Source organism: Oenanthe melanoleuca, chromosome 17 (genome assembly GCF_029582105.1).
Source record: "Oenanthe melanoleuca isolate GR-GAL-2019-014 chromosome 17, OMel1.0, whole genome shotgun sequence".
NCBI classification, from domain to species: domain Eukaryota; kingdom Metazoa; phylum Chordata; class Aves; order Passeriformes; family Muscicapidae; genus Oenanthe; species Oenanthe melanoleuca.
Genome location: NC_079350.1, coordinates 10,960,755 through 10,986,946, shown reverse-complemented (window position 1 = coordinate 10,986,946; position 26,192 = coordinate 10,960,755). Strand labels below are relative to the sequence as shown.

The 26,192-nt window shown below is 51.3% G+C and overlaps 1 protein-coding gene across 2 annotated transcripts; it reads left to right on the top strand.

Annotated features, from left to right (window-relative positions):
• The first annotated feature begins 4,965 nt into the window (after positions 1-4,965).
• On the top strand, positions 4,966-24,163 carry SAPCD2 (suppressor APC domain containing 2). Of its 2 annotated transcripts, none has more exons than XM_056505427.1 (6): positions 4,966-5,983; positions 18,181-18,314; positions 20,321-20,467; positions 20,578-20,703; positions 21,186-21,299; positions 22,126-24,163. In XM_056505427.1, exons 1-6 carry the CDS (start codon positions 5,578-5,580, stop codon positions 22,252-22,254), a joined length of 1,056 nt encoding a protein of 351 aa, XP_056361402.1. In that variant the 5' UTR covers positions 4,966-5,577; the 3' UTR covers positions 22,255-24,163. The 2 variants fall into 2 exon arrangements, with proteins under 2 accessions (XP_056361402.1, XP_056361403.1); XM_056505428.1 differs by having other exon boundaries at positions 5,047-5,983; positions 20,578-20,676.
• The last annotated feature ends 2,029 nt before the right edge of the window (positions 24,164-26,192 follow it).

Sequence of the window (26,192 nt, the reverse complement as noted above, 5' to 3'; positions counted from 1 at the left end):
TTTTCTGCAGCTTGTTGAGACCCTTCAAAGCTACTGAAACATAAATTGTGCTAAACTGGGAGAGAAGCGAATGAAAAACAGCATACTGAGATTTGACGACCCAAGATAAAGATGGGAAGCGAAGTTCTGGACAGCGACAAATCATCACACCTGAAGGGCTCGTGCAAGGTGCGTGAACAGCATAGAGGCACCAATCAAGAAATGCGTGATCATAGGGACAATAGTCTTAGAATGTGTAATTAGGGCTAAAAGTAAACAATAAATCGGCTTCTGCATAATCATATTGATTTGCTGTCCAGAAGTCCTGTTTCTCCCACACAGGAAGAATCCTTGAGAATTGTCAAAGCTTCTGCTTCAAATTCCCTTTCTTATTTTATGTGACTTGACACAGCTCCTGTTCAGAAGAGCCTTGGGGTTTTGAAACCTAATCTCTCTACTCCCCTTTACATGAAATCTCTCCCTGATGTGGTTGCATGCGCTGCCTGCCCACTGTGCAAACGAGTGCAGGTCCTTCCACCCCTGTGGTGCCTCCATAACCACCAACCCTTATCCATATAAAAGCCTCTGTCAGATCCAACTTGTAAATCAAGCCATGCCTTTTCCTGCAGAACTTGCTGCCTTGCTTTGAAGGAATCCTGTCTTAGAGTTGTGGGATCTCATATCCATAGGACTCTAGAAGAACCAAAGCAAACCATGCTGCTGCTGGCAAATGTGCTCCCACTCCCCAAATCCAGCCATCTACCAGAACAGGTTAGTTTGGCTGTACAGCACCCCCCTGGCTGGTTCTACAGCCCATGGCACTCTGTGTGTAGCTATTTTCTTCTGCAAAGCAATAAAAATGGTGACAGGTCAGATTAGTTACACCAGAACAACCCCAGTGAACAGGAGGGAGAGATGCCAAACAAAACACAAACATGCAGGTAGAACAGGAAATTCAGCAAGAATAAAGCTCCAGCTCGCTGACAGTCCCGTGAGAAAATCACCTGTGAGATATCTCACCAGGAGAGAGGCAGAGGTTGTTGTGTTTAGGACCTTGCTCCAGGCATCAGCATGTAAGTACCCACTGACAGGAAAGATGTGTGCTGTTGTCTTTACAAATGAGTTGATGGGTGAGGGTCTTTAAGAGAAATGGGTGTTATTATCTTAGAAATGGTCCTTAATCTAGAAACAGCAAGCCAAACAAGTTTGTTACAGTACCCAAACAGTTTGACCAGACAGTTTGGGCTTCTAAAATTCAAGATAATAGTAAAAATGGGTCCACACAAAGTCTACTGCAGAATCCAGACAGTCTGAATTTCTGGTGGATCTGCATAACAAAGCTCGAATTTCTGAACTTTGGGGGGAAATATTGATACATGTTCAAGTGTGCAATATGTGGTAAGCAGTTTGGGAAGACTATACCTTCCTAGTAACTCAGCCAATGGGTAAAGGAGGAGGGCCGGGAATTTAGAGAAAATGAAGCTATATCCTTTGAAACCTCGAGAGAGATCCCAAAGGGCTAAGGTTCCAGTGGGCTCTCTCCCTTTATTTGAATAAAATTGAAGGACTCCTCTGTCTACTTTGTGGACATTGGCTTTTCCACAGACCACCAATATGTTCCCCAAAGAAATATGATTTTACAGTCATTCCCTGATGGATTTCTGGCTGAGGCAGAGCTGTGAGTACTGTTGCCCTTCACCATTCCTGGCTTTGCTGGCAGCAGGAGAGTGGAGTTTGTGATAGGACAGAGCAGTCGCTAGGTAGATTCTGACTGCAACTCTTGCAGCATCTGTTGGACTTCCATTTAAGCCACAGATGATTCCCTCTATTTAAAGTTACTGTGCTAAGACTGCAGGAGAGGCAGCATGGTGAGACAGGATGGAGTGGCTCCCATTTCCTACTAATACCAGTTCTTGCTCTGTGGACTGAGGTGACCAAACAACCCACCACCCTCTGGACAGCTTATTTCAACAGCTCTTCCCTTCTCCCAACCTTGTGACTGCCTCTGAGCCACTGGGCATCCACCAGACTTCCTGCTAGCTGACCTTCTGGGGGTAAAAAAGAGTCTGGAAGGGAGAAAAGATGCTTTATGGCAAGTGCCTGGCCCTCACCAAGACAAACAAAGCATGTGCCCAAGACGTCCCAGAGCAGAAAGATGGAAAACACAATGGCATTGCAAAGCTGGAAAGAACAAACAAGATATCCCTTTCCAAGGGGAACCTCTCCCACCATGCTCCTCTCCCTATTTTTAACTTCTGCTGAGAGGTCTCCTAGGGACAGATGCATTTCTGGATTGACACTTTGGCATCCCACTGGAAGTCATTCCCTGCTAGCTTTGAGGCTGAAAGAAGAGTTAACACCAACTGTACTTAATTGTTCAGTGACGGGAAGTACCAGGACTTGGCACCTGAACTGTTGTTGGCACAGGTGCTGGTCTAGTTTTAGCCAAGCCCCAACCAACCATGCCAGGTGGTGACCTGCACTGGCTGGGAACAAACCCACTCTGGATGCAGCACTGCATGGGCCAGTGGCAGTGCCAGCTGTTCCATGTGCCAGGCAACAGCATGTACACATTGAGTCCACAGACCTGTGGCTGGTTCCCCACCAGACCTTGCTCTCCTCTGGGAAGACATCGCAACAGAGGTTCATAGCATCTGCTTGGACATGGTCATCAGGAGACAACCTCATGGCTGTAAATCACCATGTGTCCTCTGCAGCATCAAGATCTACATGTGAATACCTACCTGCTGCCAAAGCCAGCACAGGGCTTGATCAACAGCCACAATCACCCATCAGCACCCTTCAATGGTCAGTGTCATGTAGGAAAGTGCCCCAGTCTCCAACACCATCTTTACTCCAGTGCTCTGCTGAGGCTTGGTGCAGCTGCTCTGGCCTTTCCTCGCAGACATGGCAATGCTGGTTGGTGGGGCACACTGGGCTGCCACCAGCCTCCAGCAGATAGCTTGTGCCCCCCCAGAGATGGGCAGTAATATGTCAGGTGTCACCACACCAGAGCCATGTGTATCATTGCCAGTACCCACAGGCCAGCAGAGAGGGAGGGCTGGGCCAGGTCTGAATGGCAGCTGGTTCTTCCCAGTAGCTTGAAGGAAGGAGAGCTGAATAACTACACTGTTTATATTTTAAAAAATCCCAAAGACATCTCTGTTTGTCAGAAGAGTCTGGGCTGGTCCCAAGACAAATTATACAGTGAGAGAAAATAAACCCTCCCCTAAAAAAAAAAAAAACCAAACCCAAACAGCCTCCCAAGAATTATTTTCCAAGAATATCCAAAATCTCCCTAACCTCATCCACCAGACCACCCTGAGGATGGAAATGTCAGCCGGTGTCAAAGCAGCTTTGTCAAGGGCACTTTGTTACAGAAAACACAGTAAGAGCAGAGCTGACCTTGGCAGTTGTGTCACAGCTCCCATGCTGGAGCAGGCAGCTCCACATGGACAGCAGTGAGAGCATTTCTGCTGAACTTGCAGACACAGTAAACACAAGGAACTGTTTCTGGTATCTCTGGCTCACTTTCCTGGTGGGATAGACTGGCTAGGCAGGGAGATGGAATGCAAGATCTTAAGGTTGTTCTGATTTCCTCGTTATTCCTGACTGTTCCTGCAAGGTCAGAGATGGGGGAGGAACCTAGAGGAAATCCTCTTTTTTTGCAGATCAAGCCTTTGCTGAGTGAAACAGCCCATGTGCTGATGCTGCCAGAACTGAGCAGCACCACAGTGACTGCTTTGTTTTGGAGCAGGAAGCAAAGGGAAGCACTGGTTCTTTCTCTCCGTATCCTGAGCAGGTGTGAACCTGTTCAGTCAAACACAGCTAAGCCAAGCAGAGACCTCAAACAGGTAGGAATGGGTCCGGGAAATTTATGAAATGAGTTAAAGAAAAGCAGGCTGTGAACAGCTCAGCTGCAGCACAGAGAGCAGCTGGAGCAGGACCTTGGTAGAGAAAAGCCCCCTGAGGCCTCCAGAGGCTGCTGTGATTTACCTGTCAGACTGCGGCTGGCAAGGCTGAGTCTCCATGGAGAAGAGAAGTGGCAAGAATGGAATGAGAAGCCAGAAGCAGGATCAAGGTGCTGAGGACACCTGGATGAAGTCTGATCTGGACAGGAAATCTGATGGCAAGGGCAGCACAGCAAGGGCCAAGTGGATGGGAGGGCTTGAGCCCCAAGTAGCTTCCACCCTCTTCCTTCAAAGCCAGCTCAGAGCTAAAGGAATCACCCCGGACATGTGGCACAAGGAGGCGTCTGTGGGACAGAAAGATGTCTGTGACACAGGTAGTCTCAAAATCTGAGCACCTGGACAGTGGTTCATCATGTTTCCTGGCCATCACCTTTCCCCAGCAGGCTTGCTCTCTGACACTCCTCTCAGCATCATGAGCATCAAACCAGGATGAAGGCCCTGGAGGTGCTGGCACGTGGCTGCCCAGAGCCCCTTGAGCAAACTGAAGTTCCTGTGACATGGGAATCATGATGCCAGGCCTTTGCAGTCTGATGTATTGCAATGGGACTCTCTGCTAGAGGGTGTTTGCAGAGGAGGCAGCACCTTGCACTAGGATTAACATGCTGCTGCGTCTAACAGACACAGCACATTTTCCTGTAAAGTAGAGAAACTCGTTCTCTTACCAATGCCAGTGCATATTAAGTTTGTACAAGATTAGATCCAAATCCTGTTTCTCTCACTTTTGTCAACACTGGTGGGTTTTCCCCCCTCCTTTTTAATGTCTGTGGTTCAATAGGGCTCCTACCCCATCTCCTGCTGGCTGCTGGCCACTGGTGTCTTACCAGCCACAGAACTGGGAGAATGGGATTCTATTCCCTCTGTCAGCATTTATTTCCCCCATGGCACCAGACAAGTACACTACACAGGACTCCTCTGTGGTGGTGCTCTACATCACGCTCCTGTAGGGATGCTGCATTGACTGACAATTATTGGGTGTGTTTACAAAAGTGGCAGTAAGAGTGAACGCCATAATTTGGACTTTCCTTGTCCCTGTTCATTAATCACGTTGGGTCTGAAGTTTTTAGAAATTGTGCTCGTTTTGGCTGGGTTAGAATCAATTTTCTTCGCAGTAGCTGTTATGGTGTTTTAGATTTGTGCTGAAAATATGGAGACCAAAATACAGTGTTGACAATATGAAGATTTTTTTTTTCTTATTGATGAGTGGTGCTCGTACAGACCCACGGTCTTTTCTGCTTCTCACTCCACCCCATCAGGGAGGGAGATAGGGGTGCATAAGGAGTTGGGAGAATACACAGCCAGGACACCTGACCCCAACTGACCCAAGAGATATTCTGAACCATGCTACATCATGCTCAGTATATAAAATGGGGGGAAGAAGGAGGAAGAGGCGTTTGTAGCGGTCCCTCGTCCGGAGGCGAGGGTCGGGCTCCCCCCGCGAGAGGAGCGGGACCCCGGCGAGCCGTGGGCCCGGGCGGGGCGGGCGCCGCGTGCAACTCAAATCGCCGTGTTAGCTCTCAGCCAATAGCCGGAGCGCCTGCCCGCGGCCAGCCAATGGGAGCGCGGCACTCCCCGCCGCCAGCCAATAGACGCGGGGGGCGGAGCTTGGGTAACGCTCGGAGCGGCGGCGATGGCCCCGGGGCGCGGTGACCGCTCGCTCCCCGCCGGTACTGAGGGTCTTCCCCGGGTTTTCTTGCAGAGCCTGCGGACTCTTTTCGATATCCTGGATGACCGGCGGCGTGGTTACGTGCACCTGCGGGAGATTGAATCGCGCTGGCGGGGAGCGGAAGCCCAGGAGCTGCCCGCCGGGGTGATGGAGGGGTTGCGGCAGGCGGCGCCGGCCAGCGGCTACCTCACCTTCGAGAGGTTCGTCCTGGGGCTGCGGGCGGCCCTGCCTGGGGCTGAGCCCCCGGTGGAGGGTGGCAGCGGCGGACAGCGGAGCGTGGAGAAGCCGCCAAGCCCTCGCTGTTCCGAGGAGCGGCGGGGGAAGAGCACCGGGCAGCGGGAACCGGGGCACGGCCAGCCCCGAGGCAGCGGTGAGTGGCGGGGCTGGGCTGGGGGCTTTAGGCTTGCGGGGGTGATGGCAGCGCCGGGGTCGGGAGCTGGCGCTCGGAGGTCGGGATGGGATCCCGCGGCTCACCGCGCTCCCCTGTGCCCTCCTTTGGGCTCATCCCGCAGGGCTGGTGTAAAACTCGCCCGAAGTTACTGTTAGTCCTGATTTGGCTTCGCTGAACTCCGATTCCGGTGCGAATATCCCAGCGCTGCCGCCCGCCCCGGGCTGTGTTCCCCTCGCGACGCGCTGGGCTATTTATAGCGCTGACAGGAGGAATTAAGGGCTTTGCCGTAACGTGTCCGCGGTTGTCCCCTGGCGTAGAGTCTGCCCTGACCTTCCCCGGGGGGTGGGTGGCACAGCTGGGCGTCTCTGGACGTCTCTGGGAGAATGGCTGTGGACCTCCAAAACCGAGCAGCTTCGCTGGGGTAAAGCTGTGGTTGCGGAGCGGCCGTATGCTCGGTGGGCAGTGCGCTAGGCTGGCCCTCAGGAGTGGTTCCTTCACCATGTCTTGGATGGTGTGGACAAATAAAAAATGCAAAACCTTTTTGGTTTGGATCATTCCAAAAAGCACTATTCCCAATAAAAAATAATTAATCAATGAATAAATGGGAGAGCGGCACCAGAGAGATGTGCTCTGCTGTCCCAGGCTCTGTCCACAGAGCTCACCAGCACATCCTTGTGGACTCTGCCCCTTCCTCTGGATCTGGGCTCCCTGTGCTGGCTCTGCCAGTGCCCTCCAGGTACTGACCTTAGCATGGAGAAGACTGTTTCATTGGCATTTTGATTTGTTGCTAATCAGTAGAAAACATTATAAGGAAACCAGGCTTCTGGGCTTATCTGGGTGGGTAATAATTCTTTATCTAGGTTTGTGAAGTGCTTTGAGATCAGAGGAGACAGTCTGTGTGCAGAGCTAGTACTTGTTATTGCACCACCTGAGTGCAATTACTTCCTCCACCTTGGGAAGGTCAGGCTCGTTTGTCTTTCCTTCCCAACCACTCCCTCCTAGTCCCTTCTGCTGGGTGGAGAAGAAACTTTTAACTGTGACTGAGGTTCGTTGCTTTCTATTTTGCCTCAAGACTAATCACTGGAGCTTCATCTAAGGGAATATTATTAAGCAGACTAAGTTTTCTATCATCAAGAATGTAAATCTGGAAAAACCTGAAAAAAATCCTGCTTGGTGAATAGAAGGCAGATTGAAAGCTCTGCCCTGGGAAGGAGCAAGCAGATGACTGCAGCAGATTTCTGCTTGCTGAGGATCTTTCTATTACAGAGTGATGTTCCATAACTGTCCCAAGCCTGTGGGCAGGGTTAGTCCCTCAGCCCTTGCTGCCACCATCCCACACTGTATTTTGGCAAGAGGCCTGAGTTTCAGGTTCATTCAGCAGCTTAGAAAATAGTACAACTCAGTTACTCCATCTCTTTTAGCTCTGTACAACTGCCCAGTGTGCCCCTCCACAGGTGGTTTCCCAGGGTGCAGTTGAACAGGTGGATGTTCTCAGCTGGCTGCAGGGGAGTTGGGCAATGTTGTGGCAGGATATGGCTCCCTCCCTGCTGCGGAGATGTGTGATGGATGCTAGGAGCTGCAGGGAGACCTGTCTCCACTAAGATTATATCATTAGGGTGAGAGGCTGCTTTGAGACTCCAGCTGCATGTGGTGGCTTCTGTAAGACCCCAACAAAGTGCAATGAGATGATGTATCGGTGCTCATAAGCTGCAATGAGTCGGAGGAAATACTCCCTGCCTGTGTTCTGGGGGAAGAGAGTGCTCACAGGGCGCCTCCCCAGCTCTGCTTTATGGGGTCTGAGGAACATCTACACGTGGCAGAGGTGATTTTGATGTGACTCATGGCAGAATGGCAGAGGTTGGGGGCCAGGTGGTTCTCCTGGCATGTCCAGGAGTGCAGTGTGCCAGTGGGACAATTCTGTCCCCTCTCTCACACTAGCCTCTCCTAGCGTGTGGGCAGAAGTACTTCTGAGGTCCCTGCTTAAGTCAGCTTCCAGCTTCTGCTCAGCCCAGCAGTGCTGGTGCAGTCTGTGAGCTGCTGCTTGGCACTCTGTGGCCCCTGGGGAGCCAGCAGCACCCAATGGACACTAGGATGATGAGATGGATATTGGAGAAGTCACAGGGCAGGGAAGTCACCATAATGGATGTTCCTACCTCAAGTGCCTGTTGTCTTGTCACAGTAAGTGTCTGAGTGCATTGCCCTTGGGAGTCTTTACCCCCATAGTGCCTCTGGGAGCTGGGACCTGGAAAAGTCAAGGCACAGCGCAGAAAGAGCCCAGGAAGTGTCATGGCACTGGCTTCTCCCTAGCAAAGCAGTGCTTTCCCTTGCTCCAGGGGTGGCTTGGCTCTAGCAGGAGGGAGGGGATGTTTTGTAGGGGCTTGTTTGGGCCATTGCCAAGAATACTTGTAGAGAAGTGTAAAACAACCATGAGGTGTCTGCTTGTCTTGGGCAAAGTGGGTCCCAGAGGGAAGAAGGTGCCTGTCCATTATCTCGTGGCAGGATCTCTTCTACCTCTGGTGATCTGATCCTGTTCTTTCCCTAAGAACTATCCCAGTACATTAGCAGGGCTCCTGTTTTAGCCACTACCTTCTCAGCTCAGGTGTGCAGAGCTCTGTTGGTTGACAAGGAACTCCTGTTTATCAGAGGTGCAGCTCAGCTCAACCCAGCACTTCTAGGTAACTGCAGCCAAAAGCTTTTTAGTATGTGTTTGTCCTGCAGCTCCTACCAGATCAGATGTGCTCCTGGATTTGTCTTGGCATTCTGACTGCTGAGAGTATCCTTGTTTTTGGGGCTGTTCCTCAGCTTTTCGGATAGGATATACTGCAGGTCTGCTAGGACAATGTGTGTGGTCACACCAGTCTCGCTGGGTTCCTCCCAGATAGATGTGGGTGTATGAAACCAAAGTGGGCTGGCAAAGCATATGGATGGGTGATATTAAAGACTGTGTTCATAAACGCTTGGTGTTCACTGATGTGCTAGAGACCTGTCTATGCCAGAGTACTTGCTGGGAGGTGGAGTGAGATACTGTAATGGACCAGAAAGAGGATTTTTCCCATGGCATGGTAGCTTCTTTCCCCAGTGACACAAAGTGACAAACTGAGGTGTCACATTGACTGCTGCCCCTGAGCCTCTCTCCTATCCCTGAACCAGTGTGATTGTGGCAGCACCGGCAGCCCTGGTACAGGGCTCCCACACCTCGTACCTTCTAGGTGAAGGGTGGCTCCTGTGGCCATGGCTGCCCTCTCCTGCCTCATAGTCCTTCCTCTGTTATGTCCATGTATTCAGCTGAGGAAACTTGTGGAGCAGAGGGAAAAAACGTGCCAGCCCATGTGGTGCCACACACCCTGTCCTGGCACTCACAGCCCTTCATGTGCCTGCAGCAGGGGATGTGCCAGACCTGTGCCAGGCATCTCTGACAGAAGGATGTGTGAGGGGTGGGGGTGGCCTGGCAGATGCGTGGGGAGCTGTCCTGGGAAGAGGGTGTTTTCCCCAGCTGCCTGCCATCACTTGCCGGCTCCTTGCTGCTCTTCTTGAAAAACTAGGTTGGGAAAGGAACTCTTGAGGAAACCTGTGTGCAAGGAGCGGGAGGTCTGTGGGGCTGATGGAGTGGCACAAGACAGGGTGTGCTGGGCTCTTGGCTGGGGACTGAGGCAGGAAGGGAGGAGCGGTCTGAGCTGCTGCCCTAACTTGCCTGGGGGTATGCTGGCTGCACCCCTGGCTGCCCTGCTGCTGTGTGTAAGGAAAATTAATCCACAAACACCAGAGGTTTATGTCCAAAAAGGAGACAGAGGAGTCCTTTTTGCTTTATTCGAATAAAGGGAGAGGCCATGGGGCATTCCCCTGGGATCTCTCGAATTTTTGGAGGACGCAGCCTCCCTTTTTATCCTAATTTCCCGGCCGCTTTTCCCTCTCTCTTTCCCCATTGGCTGAGGTACTCGAGAGGCACAGACTTCCCGGAACGCCTGACACCTGACATTCCCCTCTAATGTATAACCCTCCCTTTTAATTTTTAATTCTTGTAGAATTCATAGTTTCCCCCGCTTTTGCTTCTTTCATCTTCTGTTATCCAATTTCATTTACCAGCAAACCTACAGTTTGTTTGTAAAGGCAAATATCTTTTTCCATTCACCAATCAGTGTAATCCCTCCCATTGTTTCTTTTATCTCTAGGTGCTAACTTTATCTACCAACAGATTTACAATTTATTTGTAAAGACAAATGTAACATTCCTCTCAATCCCTCCTCTTTTTATTTTTAGTAATTGTCTTTACAAACTTTAGCTATCATTGTCTTAATTTCTTGTTCTTGTGTCTTTTTTGGTTTTGCAATTATTTGCAATGACATCAATTTCTGTCCTTTTGTAGCCATCTCTGGGTCAGTAGGCATGGCTATAACCTGCATCCCCTTGATCACATGTTGAATAAGTTGTACTATGCAAGGAATCATGCATGGTAAAAAGGTTAGAGTTGCTACAGCACATAAGAGGAAAAAAAGCAGTTGTTTAACCCACAGTCCACCAGGTAGCCATGAAAACATGTCCCATTCCCATCCTTTCCATGTTTGGACAGGTACATGAGCTAACTTTCTTATTCCTTTTGCTATTTGTTTCACCACTTTTCCATTGTCATCTATTTGCAAACAGCAATTTGAGTCATTTAATTTGCCACACACCCCCCCTTCTTCTGCTAATAAATAGGTTAATACCATCCGGTGTTGGAATATTGCATTTCTCATCTGAGTAGATTGGTCAGCAAGAAGGTCAAGAGCTGTAGCTGTCTGGTTACTTACTATTTCAAAGACAGCTTGTAACCTAATTATTCGATTTAAATTATAAATGGGCTCTCTGGCACCTGATATTAATTCATTAGGATTCCAAGTGGCTGGTCCATAGTGTTGTATGATTCGTTCAGGTGGCCATTCATGATCACCCCACTTTTGGGTGCTCCCCCCAGCCAGGGATACATCAATCGACCGCTTTTCCCTAATTAGATCATCATATACCTTGATTCCTAACTGGTTTCCCTGAAAACCTGTGGTAGCAGAAAGAACAGAGGTCTGATATACCCCACATAACATATCCCTGACCAGTTTGGGGGTAACCTGCGATAGGCGTGTTGGCCACAAATCCAGTAATGCCCTTTTAAAGCCCAGGTCCCGTTGGCAAAGGGACCTTCCCAATGTTCATGATCCACTGGGGAGTCAAAATACAGCTTGCTTCCTGGGCCTAGTGGTCCCCCAACAATAGTTTCCCCACCATAGGAATCACAGTATTTGCACTTCCATGCTCCCACATGAGGTTTCCAGCTGCAGTTACATCCCAGATCTGTCTTATTAGATTTGGACCAGAACCTGCTAAAAAGAGTTCGAGTTCCATTCCGGTGTTGCCACTTCCACTGATAGTCACGAACGACATGTGTCCTACTTGTGGAATTATCGCGGGGGCAGCTTAAAAATAAGGAGTCAAAAAACTTATCCCTTCCCACTGCTTTACAGCCTTCCAAATTTTTCTGGTAATTATGGTAGGAACACTTTACCCAGCTACCATTTGAGAGCTTAACATGAGTTTGATTCCATCTGCCCTGATATCTGGAACAATCATAAGGAAGACAGTTGGGAGTCCAACAATCTAAACCCAAAGATAAAGTCCAGTCACAAACACTTTTTCCCACGTATTTGCTTCCTGTTCTATTTAGACAATAAGTTCCTCTTTCAGAAGAATGAAGCTGCCATGGACTTCCTTCTTCATCCCAGAATCCTGTTCCATTATGGACCTCACTCAGGGTGCTAACCCACCATTTAGGTTCGACTGGGCTGGCCACCCGTGGCCAGTTTTCAGATCCCCCCTGGCCCCCCACAGACCCAGCAATTGCTAAGGTTAAAGGTTTTTGCTACTTCTTCTCCTAAAGTTAAAAACTTATTTTCCCATTCGTGGCCCCACCCTAACTGACAGTATAAAGGTAAGATTATTAAGAGAAACATTCTAATGGTGTTATGTAATTCCCCAAACTAATTTTGACTTTTACGTTGTTTTCTGCACCTGTGGTTAGTGAAGGCACAGAAACAGCCCAACACAAAGAAAACAGTGACAGCAAAGGGCTGGCCCCCCAGCCAGACTGGAGATCCGAGAGGAGGGATGCCCACACAGACTTTCAGCAGGCAGTCCGTGGGTGGGCACACGAGGCTTCCCTCGATGTCAACGCACTTGCTACTGCTCCAGTCCGCCCCTGCGGAGTGTCAGTCGTGGCTTCCTGTCCCTCTCCTCCAGATGAGATGTCCAAATCTCTGGGGCTTCAGAGATCTTGACCCGAGTATGATGGGTCCACCCGTGTTCAGCTGTCTTGACGGCTGTTTCTGTGGTCAGCAACACCTGGAACGGTCCACGCCACTTCACCACCAGCGGTGCTTCTTTATACTCTTTAATTAGGACCCAGTCTCCTGGCTGGATGTTGTGAACAGCAAAGTCCAAAGGCAGGGTCTGTGCTAGCTGAGCCTCCTGTCGAAGAGATTTCACAAGAGACAGTACCCGAGACACATAATGTTTCAAATACACATCACTTATCTCTACCCCCCCACTAGGCTGAGAGTTGCAAGGGTAAGGAATTCCAAACATTAACTCAAAGGGAGATAATTGAATATCTTCCCTGGGTCTGGCTCTTATTCTTGCCAATGCCAGGGGCAGGGGCTGTACCCACGGCATCTTGGTTTCTATCACCAGCTTCAGAAGGTGTTTATTTATTTCTCCATTCATTCTTTCAACCCGACCCGAACTCTGGGGGTGCCAGGGGGTATGCAGGTTCCATTGTATCCCTAAAGCAGCCATAACTCCTTGAAGAATTTTTCCTGTAAAATGAGTTCCCCTGAGTCTATTGCTTCCACAATTCCATATCTTGGAATTATTTGTTCCAAAAATACTTTAACAACCGATCGTGTAGTTGCTGAAACAGTAGGGAATGCTTCTGGCCACCCTGTTAATTGACATACTATTACCAGAAGATATTTAAACCTTGCCACTCGGGGCATCTCAGTAAAATCTACCTGACATCTCTGGAAGGGACGTACAGCCCAAGGCCTCCCTCCCCGGGCAAGTTTCTTTGTAACTTTGTTATTGGTTCTAGCACAAGTCAAACAACCCTCAATAGCCCGTTTTGCCAAGCTAAAGAGACCCACAGCAGCATACATTTTTAGGAAGGCTTCTGCCAACCCTCGAGAGCCCCAATGAATCCCTTCATGAAGTTGTTTTAACAATTGCAAGGCCAGAGCTTTTGGGATCCACTGCCTCCCATCCCTTGCAAACCAATTTCCCCCTCTTTCTTCTGCCCCACTCTTTTAATTATCTCAAGTTCTTCTGGTGGGAAAGACAGTTTCTCCGACAGCGGTGCAGTTATTGGGAGTAAGGGGAGGATCTTAGAGATTTTTTTTTGCAACAATGCAGCTTTCCGAGCTTCTTTATCCGCCAGTCGGTTTTCTATTGCCTCCTCTGAGTACACTGCCTGATGCCCCTTAATGTGGATTATTGCCACCCTTTTTGGTAAATTCACCACCTCTAATAGGTGAGAGACTAAGTTCTCATGGGCTAACATCTTTCCCCCCTACAATTTAATAAACCTCGTTCTTCCCACAGTTTCCCAAATGCATGTATCACCCCATATGCATATTTAGAATCAGTAAAAATATTCCCTGTCTTATCCCGGTATAACTCACAGGCTCTAATCAGAGCATACAGCTCAGCTGTCTGAGCTGACCAGGTGGGAGTAACCTCCCCCCTTTCTTTAATTGTTTCCCATTCACGATAGAGTATCCTGTAAAACGCTTCTAGTTTATCACTCTTGACGACCCATCAATGAACACATTCTCTCCCTCAGGCCAGGGAGTATCTCTCAAATCTTTCCTAGCTCTAGTTTGAAGATCTATAACCTGGATACAATCATGGCTTTTCTCCTGTCTCCCCCTTGGCCATTCAAACAGGAGGCTGGATTAAAATTTTCCCCATTTTTAAATTCTAAATCTTCCTGTTCCATTAAATAAGATTCATACTGTAATAATTGAGTGCTCGTCATCCACTTAGAGGCTCTCTCAGTTAACAAAGCTTTAATCTGATGTGAAACCTTTACGATCAGATACCCTCCCCTTGTAAGCTTTCTTGCCTCAGCCACCATCAGAGCTGTGGCTGCACAGTTCTGCAGACAACGGGGCCAGCCTCTGCCCACTGGGTCTAACAATGTAGAAAAACAGGCGACAGGCCTCCTGTCCCTCATTCTTTTACACCAAAATTCCTCTAGCATGACCCAGCTCAACACCCACATGTAGTTGAAATTCCCTTTCTGTGTCCGGAAGAGCTAAGACCGAGGCACTAACCAATCTATCCCTTAATTTTCCAAAGCACTTCTCCACCTCTGGTGTCCACATCACAACACCAGGACCGCTCTGGGTTAAAAGTTACACAAAGGTCTAGCCACAACAGAAAAATCCTCGATCCAAGCTCTGCAGTACCCTACCAACCCCAAAATTGCCGTAGCTCCTTTTCAGCCTGGGGAAATGGTGTTTGCAAAATCCCTTTTATTCTTTCTGGATCAATACACTGTAACCCCTCAGTCAGAATGTGTCCCAAATATTTGACCTTCTTTTTTTTTTTTTTTTTTTTTTTTTTTTTTTTTCTACTAACTGAGCTTTCTTTTTGGATACTCTAAGTCCCTTTTTTGCAAGGAAATTAAGCAGTTTAAACCTGTCCCCCACATCGATTAACAGTGGTTGAATAAAATACACTCCCTCATCCTTTCCACTCACTCCTTGAATAACCACAGATCTTTTTGACAATTTTCCCCCCCAGGTATAAAATTTAAGGTGGACTGGGAGGCCCCTGTGTCTACTAAAAAACACACCTCCTCTCGATCTGGACCCACCTTAGAAGTTATCGAGGGCTCCTGAGTAGTGGGTCCTTGATATAATAGGAGCCCCTGACACCCCTAACAATCCATTTCCATTATCCTCTGGACTTCCTCCTCCTGAGGGTCCAGCTGTTTCTGCGGACACTCATTTTTCCAATGCCCTTCTGCCCTGCAAATAGCAAACTGGTTCCTCCCCAGCCGCGGTTTGGTTTGGCTTTCCCCTGCCGAAGAGGGGATGCCTCTGCCACTTCCCTGTGGCCAAGCCCGTCCCCTCTGTCCCGGGGGACCCCTTGGACCCTGCGGTTTATTCCTTTGGGGCTGCCAAAACTCTGCCATTATCTTTGCCTTAGCCTTTGCCTTTTCCTCATCCCTTCTCACATATATCTGCTGTGCTTTTCTAACCAATTCTTCCAGAGGCTTATTTTGCCACTTTTCAACTTTTTGTACTCCTTTTCTTATATTAGGCCAAGCCTTAGTAACAAATTGCACTTTCAGCAATGTGTTAAAGGCTAGCCCCTCAGGATCCATCCCCCCCATGTTTCCTCAAGGCATCCCTAATCCTCTCCAACCAATGAGAGGGACTTTTCTGTTTCTCCTGTTCTAACGACATAGCCTTAGCTACGTTGTTAGCTTTGGGAGCCGCTGACTTGATTGCCCTGATCAGATAAGCACGGTAATCACGGAGGCGAGCCAAACTAGCCTGGTTATTTGGGTCCCACTGGGGGTCCGCCTGGGGGACGGCACCATCCACTGTAGGTGCATTGGGTACAGCCCCCCCGCTGCCCGTGGATGCCCATCCCCTCACAGCTGCCGAGCACCCCGCAAAACCATTCGTCTCTCCGATGACCCAAACAAAACTCCCAAAAGAAAATTCCAATCCTTCCATGTATAATCCGCATTTCCCAAATATTCCTTTATTTTTGTTCTCCTTTTCTTTATCACACACCGTATACCAGAACCTGTGCAAGTCCTGTCACAGTCCAAACACTTCTCCCCCACCGGTGCTCCCAGCGAGCACGTCCCGCAGCCTCACGGGCGGCTGGGCATCCCGCAGCCTCACGGGGGCCAGCGGACACTGCCGGCCCTGCCCGGGGGTGTCGGTGTCAGGCACAGCCCGGCACAGAGCACCGGCAGACCCACAGCCCCCAGCCCTTGTTCTCGGTCCCGCAGCTCCGTGCCCGGCCCTGCCGCTCATTGCCTCACCCATATCTATCACACACTCCTCTTCAATCCTGTTCTAACGCACAAACACTCTCCATCCACCCGCCGCTGTCGGGACCCTCCCTCGACTCCCGTTTTTGCCCCTCAGGCCATGGACTATCGAGTCCCCTTCTCGATTTCCCTTATTGCCCCCCCAGGGCATCTATATAACATGGCCTTAATAAGCCCCTTTGACAACTTATACTTTGGCCACACAAAATAACAATATTTTACCATAATTTTCATAGTTACCTCTGAGTGAATATACAATCTGTCCCAAGACCCCAGCACTTTCCCCAAGGGACTCTCCGGGGGCCCTTTCCCGGCTTCACCCTTCCAACCCTCCATGGGTGTCCTGTTTCACCTGTGCAACCAACCCTCCATGGCTGCCCTCCCAGGTGTACCTGTGCGGCCCTCCGTGGGATCCCCATTTCACCTGTGCTGCCCTCCATGGGCGCCCTCCCAGGTGTACCTGTGCTGCCCTCCGTGGGATCCCCGTTTCACCTGTGCTGCCCTCCATGGGCGCCCTCCCAGGTGTACCTGTGCTGCCCTCCATGGGCGCCCTCCCAGGTTTGCTCCCCGAGGATCCCATTTTACTCACCGGTGAGATTTTCACTGGTCCTTCCCTGCGGACTCTTCACGGACCCCTGGTCCGCCACTCGTCTGTCTCCTGGACAGTCTCGGGAACCCAATCAATCGCCCGGGGCCAGCTGGCACCCAGGGGAGCTGATCACCGAAACTGGGTGAGGCGCGCCTTCAGCTCCACCCGCTGCCTGCCGCCCCGGACGGTGGAAATATCCCGGACACGAGCCCCCAAATTGTAAGGAAAATTAATCCACAAACACCAGAGGTTTATGTCCAAAAAGGAGACAGAGGAGTCCTTTTTGCTTTATTCGAATAAAGGGAGAGGCCATGGGGCATTCCCCTGGGATCTCTCGAATTTTTGGAGGACGCAGCCTCCCTTTTTATCCTAATTTCCCGGCCGCTTTTCCCTCTCTCTTTCCCCATTGGCTGAGGTACTCGAGAGGCACAGACTTCCCGGAACGCCTGACACCTGACATTCCCCTCTAATGTATAACCCTCCCTTTTAATTTTTAATTCTTGTAGAATTCATAGTTTCCCCCGCTTTTGCTTCTTTCATCTTCTGTTATCCAATTTCATTTACCAGCAAACCTACAGTTTGTTTGTAAAGGCAAATATCTTTTTCCATTCACCAATCAGTGTAATCCCTCCCATTGTTTCTTTTATCTCTAGGTGCTAACTTTATCTACCAACAGATTTACAATTTATTTGTAAAGACAAATGTAACATTCCTCTCATGTGGTTTAGGATGATGGGGTGTCAGGGTGCTGCTCTACCAGCTCGGCTAGCAGTGGGTTGGAGCTGGCACCGCTGTGACTGCAGGGCTGGGTTTCTGGTGAGGGCGGGCAGTGTGGGGCTCGGATGGACTTCACTGCAGCTGCCCAGGGAATTCTTGCCCTGGCTCACAGGCAGTAGGTGCCTGATCCAGCCTGGAAGCTGCCAGTAAGAATTTAATCTTCAAAAATAGTTTATGCATGGATTTGCATCAGCACCATGTGTTTGTAGTAGATTAGTCTTTTGCAGGATAGGATGTTGGAGTTTTAATAAAATTTTGGAAAATTTTCAGCCTGATTTACTTTATGGTTCTATCATAGATCTAGTGTCTGGGCTGGATATCCAGGTGGCCAAGTCCATCACCAGGCAGAAGCTGTCTTCAGGAGAAGTTGGTTTCCTGGCAGAGCTGGTGCTACCTGAGTGGAAGCCAGGTGTCCCGTGAGGACACGAGGGCAGGCAATATCACTAATGGTTTAGTTGCCCTGGCTGGGACTGGGCCAGCTTTGCCTGGAAGCTGCTTGCTCTTTACAGAAGATGATGTTGAGGTCTGTTACCAGCCTGGCAGAGCTGAGTCAGTCATTCCTGACACCTGTCCTGCCTGGACAAAAACAGGAGCAGCTACTCAGGCTGGTGGTTTGCTCAGTCTCTCCCTGTTTGCAAGATTATTTCACAGAAACGACCCTAGGGAGAATTTTGTTGAAAGTAGCTTGTGGCCTCATGCCTTCCTCTGTTCCAGGTGGTGATGCAAAGTCTGCTGGGCAGTCCCAGGGAGACTGTGGCCACCCAGGGGCTGGGGACATTCGGAGGCATCAGAGAGGCCGTGCAGAACACCGGAGACACACGATCACCAATGGCGTGGACTTCAACATGGTAAGGGAGTGTTGTGGGCTCCCATGAAGGGGAAGGTGGATTGCAGGGTTCCTTCACTGCTGATGCCATCTCTGGGCTTTGGCTTCCTCTCTGCCCACCCTGCACATGTGAGCTGTGGGACATCAGGCAAAATCCTGATATTTTGTATGTGAAGGTCTGTTGATGTATGTTGATGTTCTGCCATTATATCCAAGGTGCTTTCTGTCCTGAATTGTGCCAGACAAGGAGGAAGTGGATGCCTTCCCCAGAGTGGGGTCAGCCCCTGAAATCAGTGTGCTGGCTGCCTTCCCCACGGGCAAGGTCTTGGGAAGACAGTGGCTGGGATGAGACCTTCCCTGAAATGTGGCACTGTCATTTTTAGGCAGCCCAGGGCACAGCTCTGTCCCTTCCCCTTTAGCAGTCACCGAGCACGAGCCAAGTCCAGCACTTTGTCTTTCTCCTGTCCCCAGTGTCACATCTTGGTGAGATGCTATCTGTTACCACCCTGGGTGGGGCTGGCAGTCCCTCTGCTCTGTGGGATGCTCCCTCTTCATCTGCTCTCTGTGCTGGCCAGCAAGCCCTGTGGGAGAAGGGCAGGGGAGGCAGCAGTGGGCTGCATCCCCAGCTGAGTGGGGGTCTTTGCCACATACAGTACCTTCTTCATGCCCCTCAGCATGAAGCAGCACCAAGGCTTTGCACTTCTTCCTTTGGGTACATCCCTTTGGGCCATTGGAGAAGAGTGTAAGAGGGGTTGTTGTGTTGCAAAAAGCATTTCCAGGAGCAGCAGGAGCAAGAGCAGCCCAGTGTAATGGGTGGCAGGTATGGGATGTAGGGAGACTTTGAGATTGGCAGTGGGGACATGGAAATGCTGATGGCCTGAAGAAGGTCTTGTTATGGTGCCACTTGTCCACAGGGTTCTGTTCAGGGTTGCTTCTGAGCTGCACCACTCCTGATATTCTCCAAAAGAGGAGGTTCTGGTGCATCCAGCATTTTCTGGATGACTAAAGTCTCCCATGCCTGGGGAAGACTGTGGAGCCCAGGATGTGCTGTGGTTGAAGGCCAGGCTGTGTTATGGCAAAGAAGGCAGAGGAAGTGAGTCAGGAAGCTCCCCATGCCCTTGGGAGCTGGGGGAGCAGCCTGGGAAGGAAAAGAGGAGAAGGGCCTTGGGCTCACAGGGTGAATGTGATGAATGGGTCACTGCTCTGTTGCTCTGTTCCCCTGGAATGCCCCCTCATCCCTCTCCACCTCTCTGATTGCTGATGGCAGTGTGGTGCCAAGGGGCAGCAGGAGCAGAAGGTGACAGTGGAATGAGGACCACGTATCCCTTGTGGATGTGGGCCAAGTCCCCTGCTCTGCAGCAGCCTTGGGTCCTACTTGGCCTATTCCAAGGGGTTACTCTGGGGGCAGGAGTCCCAGGCACCCTTGGAGCAGCTCTCCAGGCACAGCAAGGCCCCCACTGTCTCCAGGTGATGCTGGTGCTGGAACCTGAGCAACTGGCAGAGATCCTCTACAGAGAGGTGTGGTGTGCTATGCTCTGCTCAGCTTCATGTGCCTCCAGAGATGAGGCAAGCATGGGAAACATGGCTGTAGTTTTTCCCTGACTTCCAGCCTCCACAGTGAGCTAGACTCTTCAGTGCTTATCAAAATCCAAGTGTGTCTGTTTGGGGCTGACACTGACACTCCAAAGGGAGTTGGGGGCAGCTGCAGGCGCTGCTCCTGCTGCCTCCCTGGGTAAATTGGTGAAGAAACCTGCAACTGCAATGGTGAGAGGAGGCTAGAGGTGACCCAAGTGTCCTTCACACAGTTTGATTGTTCTCCCAAACTGGAGAACTTTGCTTCCAAAATTCTCTCTCCAAAGCATCATCAGGCAGCAGTCATTATCCTGCTCTTCTGAAGCTTTTCTTGGGGAAAGGGGCTGAGACCCTTGCCTGTATCCACATCCCCCTACTCCTCATGAAGAAATCAACTCCTGGGACTTGACAAAGTCTTGGTGGGGAGTGGGTGACATCTCGTGCTCTGTCTTGCAGCTGAAGTACATGAAGGAGCTGGAACAGGAGAAGGATTTCCTGTTGCAGGGTCTGGAGCTTATAGACCGGGCTCGAGAGTGGTACCACCAGCACATCCAGCTCATGCAGGAGCACCAGCGGCTCCTGGGGAAGAAGAGAACCAGTGCTGTGAGTCTGGGGCTTCTTCTGGCTGCATGTGGATTTGGAGAACAGGGCTGGGAGGTGGCTGGACCTGGAGCTGACCCCATGGTACCCTTTTCTTCCTCCCCATCTTGCAGGATTTCCGTGAAGGTGGCCAGAGCCACTTGGGGCGCCTGGTCCCCAAACTGCAGGAGGTGAACCGCTGCCTGGGTGACCTTCTTTCCACTGCTGGCAAGGTGATAACAGCACATCAGCAGCTTGAGGTTGTGTGATCTTTGTGTGATCTCGTCCTGTCCCCCCCATGTTGGTGGCTGGGCTGACATTAGAGCTGCGAGAGTTTCCCCCAGCTCTGGGAAGGGAAATCATGGGGGGACAGCCAAGAGGACAGCACAGCACAGCTGGTCCTTAGGTGGGTTGGAGGATGCTTAAGGCATTTGGGGGCCTAAAGAAGATCCCCAAAAAGGTGCATTGTCAAGGGAATAAGAAGCCCAGCCTCGTGAGGTACTGAGTCAGCCACTTCAGAGGTGATTGTTGTGCTGGGCAGGAGCCAGGCACACTGGCAGGAATGCTTCCCCATTTTGCCTGGTGGACTGGAGACCCTGTGATGGCGTGTGCTGGGATTTTAATCTTCTGCTGGGGTTCTCTCAGTTCTTTGTGTGCCGTAGAAATATCTTGCCTTGAAGAAGGGCAGGAAAGAGCTGTGGGGTAGGAGGTTCAGTGTCTTATCCCTTCCTCTTCCCTACAGACAGCAAACCCCTCCTCAGCCCTGAGCAGGCTGGTCCCTGTGATGTCCCCAGCCTCTACAGGCTCCCAGCAAGCCATCAACATGCTGAAGGAGCAGAATCGGCTTCTCACCAAGGTGACTGGAGGTGGGGGTGGAGGAGACGCCCTTGGAGGTGCTGGGAAAGGAAGGGGATGGGATGGGGCCGGGGATGTAACGACAGGCGTGGGAAGTGTTCCTTCAGCTTGGCCAAACTGTAGCCTGCATGTGGAGACCCTTTGGCACACAGCTGTGCCCAGCTGTCTCCAGCTGTTTGCTGGGTGAGTCAGTGGCAGGGATGGGGCATTCCTGACAGAGCGAAAAGACTGTGACAAACAGAGGTCATAAGAGAGTGCAGAGGCTGCAACTGGGGGCAGTCAGGGAAGAAATGGTCTACCAGGGCCAGGCTCACTGCTGGGGTTTCTGTCCCAGCACGTGGTCACAAAGATGTTCTGGGGCCTTGAGTCCTTCTGCTCTGGAGCCAGGCTGGGACAGCTGGGGGTGTTCACCAGGAAAGAAGGCGGCTCCAGGGAGACCTTAGAGCCCCTTCCTTTAGTGGCTAAAGAGCCTCTATGAGAGCTGGAGCGGGACTTTCAACATGAGCCTGGAGGGACAGGGGGTTGGCTTCCCACTGCCAGAGGGCAGGATGAGATGGAATACTGGGAAGAAATTGTTCTCTGAGAGGGTGGTGAGGCCCTGGCACAGGGTGCCCAGAGAAGCTGCCCCTTCCCTGGAAGTGTTTAAGGACAAGTTGGACAGGCCTTGGAGCAATCAGCTCTAGTGGGAGGTGTTCCTGCCCTTGGTTAGGGGCTGGAATGAGGTGGGCTTTAATGTACTCCTATCCAAAGCTTGTGATTCTGTGGTTCTATGAAATGTTACCTGTAACACACCAGTTGCCAGCATTTTCCTCCCCTGTCTTGTGCAGGAGGTGACTGACAAGAGTGAGCGCATCACGCAGTTGGAGCAGGAGAAATCTGCCCTGATCAAGCAGCTCTTCGAGGCTCGTGCCCACAACAACCATGAGATGAGCCAGCTGGACTCCACCTTCATATAGCACATGCCTCCCCTGCCCTATCCCCAAATTTCCCTGGGGAAATTTCCCTGGGTTTCAAGGGACTTTTGCCCCAAACTCATCACACCAGCTGCTCCACATGTTCTGTCTCAAGGTCTGGGGCTGCTGGTGGCATCTCTGTGGGAGGAAGCTGGGACTCCTCTTGGGGAGCATCCCTGCCCTGCTGATGGCTTATCAGCCATGCTTCTCTCAAGCTGCTCCTTTCCTGTCTCTAAATGGGCTGCAGGGGTGCTGCCCCCAGCCCTGTGACCCCCAGCATGCGGGAGACATGGCTGCTGTCTGTGCTCCTCTGTGGGGTGAGCTGCTGTGCCCTTGCTGACTTAGGCTGGATTTTGGGTGCTTTTGGGGAAAAGGGATGTATCTTCAGCACTCCAGCCAGCATCTCCAGAGAAGTCTGGCCCTTAGAGGATGCTAGATCCTCCCTGTCCTGCTGTTGGAAGACAAGATTGGAAATCCAAGGGGGCATGCCTGGCCCCTCTCTGCTGCCCATGTTCTGCCTGCCAGAGACACTGTCCTGGCCCTGTAGTGCCCAAACTGGTGGTCCTCATGGCAACCCCTCTGTCGTGTTTGCATTAGTGATACTATAGTTGCTGTTTGTCTGTCTGCAGTCTCCTGTAGGGAGACCTGCAGGACAGACCCAGCCGAGATAGCCTACACCTCTGAGCTGCTGTTTTGGGCTGTTGACAGGTTGAGACAGACACCTCACATGTTACTTGGCTTGACCTGGCAAGTACTTCCTGATGTCTGCCAGGATTAGATTCTTTGCATGATGACTGTAAAAAGAGTAGTGATGTTCCATAGCCTGAGGATGCTCACATCAGCCTGACCTCACCAGAGGGTCTTTAGAACTTGGTTTTGTATTGAACTGAGTGTGGGACAGAGCAGAGGCTGACGGCTCTACACTGTGCACATCACATGGAGAAATGGCAGCTCTGTGTCATCTGGTTGTGGAGGCTGCTGCCAGAGATGACATCCTGACTGTGAGCTGCACTTCTCTGCAGGGTGGTGGTGGTCAGAGATGGGTCCTATTAGATGGTGCATCTCAGAACTCCTCCTGCTTCCCACCCAGCTCAGTGATGATGCTTGAGCTGAATCACATTTTACTGTGGCTTGGTACTTGGTATCTGTGGTACTTCCACAGGAGATCCCCTGTAGTGCAGCTTGGCCCTCTGTACCCCGACAGCCAAGACCTTTCTCTCTGGGGTTGTTTCATGCTGTGGTGCTGAGCTGGGCAGAAGGTGCTGGCTCTGCCCTGAGCTGACACATGCAGGCCAATTCTGTTCTCACTTCTGGTCTTATCTGTCAGAGCTCTGTCTCATCCAGCTGTTCTCTTTGAGATTGATCCTGAGCTAAAGCTCACTGCAAGGCATGAATCCCTGCTCTGTGCTTGTGCCTGCAGCTGAAGTGAGGATCAGCAGAGTGCCAGGGAGATGGTGGAGGAGGAGCAGCAAGGCCATGGCTAGTCATGTCCCCTGTCTGCAGGTGCTGGGTGTTAGCTGTCCCCTGGGCATCAGTGCTTGCCATCCTTTTTTGATGCCTCTTCTGGTGTCTGGTGCCTGTTTTGCCCGAGGTTTTATTAAAACTGACCCTTTTTATGAGGATTACCTGTCTGTAGGGATAATAAAGTGGGGTGACCTATTTAATTTATCCTTCTGTCTCTCTCCCTAAATCAGCCCATCTACTGCTGCCAGCCCTGAAGTCCCTGACTGTCCTGTCTCTCAGAATGCAGGGGGAGCTGAAGCTGCAATCTGGTGAGCAAACAAAGAGCCCGGAGGTCTCTGCACCTGGACATCTTTCCATGTCCTTTCCCATCACCTCTGGGTTTCCCAGGGACTGGGGATCCCCTGCCCCCTACTGTGGGGCAGGGTATTAAAGCCACCTCCACCCCTTCCATGTGCTGTAGCCTCATTTGTCTGCTCCTCCAGAAACTGTCCTTGGGGCTCACACTGCTCAGGCAGTGCTGGTGCAATTCACAATCTCTTACTTGCTTTTAAGTATCCTTTCTCAGAGCTACCCCACAGTGGTGGTAACTGGGTGATGCTCTGCAGTAATACCTTCGCACAGGGTTAGCCACAGGGGACCTCAGTGGCATGGCATGTGTGGCACATGTCCCTCTGCCCTATGCTGAGATGGCAGCTCGCATGGGGTGAAGCTGAGGCTCTGCACTGACTGGGGCACTGTCCTTTCCCAGGCTGTGGGATGAGCCCTGCACCCTGCAGAGACTGAGTCTTCCCTGCAGGGAGCAGAGCCAAGAGCCCCAGAGCCCCAGTCCACCTACCAGTAGCTGGCCAAGGGATCTCTGCCATGGCCTCTTCCAGCCACTAGTTCCATCTGGGGCAGGAAGAGGGTTGGTAATTGCCCTTGGTTCCCATTTTGTGCCTTTGCTTGGGTGTGGAGCTCATGAGGGCTTCCAAAGGAAAAAGAAGCTCACTCCGGGCTGCTCCATGCAGAGCCTGGGCAGCTCTCTCTGCCCAGCCCAGGAGGGTTGTCCCAGCCCTGGCCAGCACCACTGGCCCTTACACTACTTTCTGTGAGACTACTGCAGATTGCAGGGTAGTCCTGGCAGTGACACAGCCCACTGGGACCAGATTTCCCTTAGGAACTGCAGGGCTCACCTCAAGCTGTCACTCTGGACTGGCCACACTGTTTCTCGGTCCCTGATGAGCCTGACCCTTTCCTGTGGGTCTGGATGTGTCCCCTTAGGCACCCTTAGCTGTGGGGGCTGCCTCAGGAGCCATGAGACCAGTGTCTGGGGCTGGGTCTGTAAGTGATGGATATGCTGGGACGTGTGGTTGAACACCTTTCATTCTCTTCAGGCTTTTTCCTGCTGGAACTGGGTTTCCATAGATCTGTGGCACTTCCAGAGCTCTAATAACTGCTTGGCCAGAGCCCTCTGATGCTTTGGGGGAGCCCAGCAGGGAACAGCTTGGGTGTCTCAGACTCCCGCAGGAAGTCCATTCTTGCTCTGGGTCTCCATGGGGCTGTGGTGATGGCCATGGGCTGCTTCAGTGAGCCTGCTGTCCTGAAGCCAGGCACGGGCTCAGCCTCTGCATGGCCCAGCTGCTCACCATGGCTATGGCCTGGTGCTTGTGGGGATGAGATGAGATTGTTCAAAACATGGTTTCTCACTTGGAATTGGAGCCTGTGAGTAGTGTTGGCCAGTTTAAGAAAAGTGACATACAGTTCCCTGTTTTATTCCAAGAAGATAATTTTCCCCTCCATTCTGCCAGCTCTCTTGCCACCCCACTGCTGTCCCCTCCCTCACAGTGAGGATGGGGATCAGCCTCTTGCCACAGGGCTGCCCCAGGAGGATCCATGCTCCCTTCCTTCATGGCACGTGCTTGTCTCGTGTTCACCCAGCCTGTCCCACAGGCTTAGGGACAGGTGAGCCTGCAGTGGCTGCATAGAGCCAACAGGGTGTGACCATGACCCTGGGCCTCCATGTGCCAAGGACACCTCTGCCATGGGGCAACAGCGCAGGGAACAGATGTTCTGCTAGTAAGTTTGGTGTCCTGTGCCAGCATCTACAGGCTCACGTGTCGTGCCAGGCTGCAGGAACAAGGCTGTCAGCCTGAGGGGCTGCCCGGTGCCTCTGTCCTGGCAGGAGAGGGCTCCTGGCAGAAGCAGCCAGGAGAAACCATTGGGGCTTTTCTGGAAAAGCTGCCTACTTCCTGGCTGGTTCAATGCCAGGACAGCAGGGATCCCTGCCCATGGACCCCCTCAGGGCTTGCATCACAGAGACACTGTCCTGGGAAACAGGAGACAAAAAAGGCTTTAGAAAGTGAAGCAAGAATAGAGATTTGTACTTGGGTTTGATTTTCCTTCCAGGCAAGGATCATTGCCAGGAGGGGGATTATAGCCTTGGATACACTGAGATCCTTCCAGACCTTCAATACCTCTAAGGGGACAAGATCTGGGCT

Bases quoted from the DNA above. Each gene is read 5' to 3' on its own strand.
- SAPCD2 (XM_056505427.1), top strand. From the start codon at position 5,578: ATGGCCCCGGGGCGCGGTGACCGCTCGCTCCCCGCCGGTACTGAGGGT. The intron at 18,315-20,320 runs GTAAGGGAGTGT...TCTGTCTTGCAG, and splicing joins ATGGCGTGGACTTCAACATG to CTGAAGTACATGAAGGAGCT. The intron at 20,704-21,185 runs GTTGTGTGATCT...TCTTCCCTACAG, and splicing joins CAGCACATCAGCAGCTTGAG to ACAGCAAACCCCTCCTCAGC.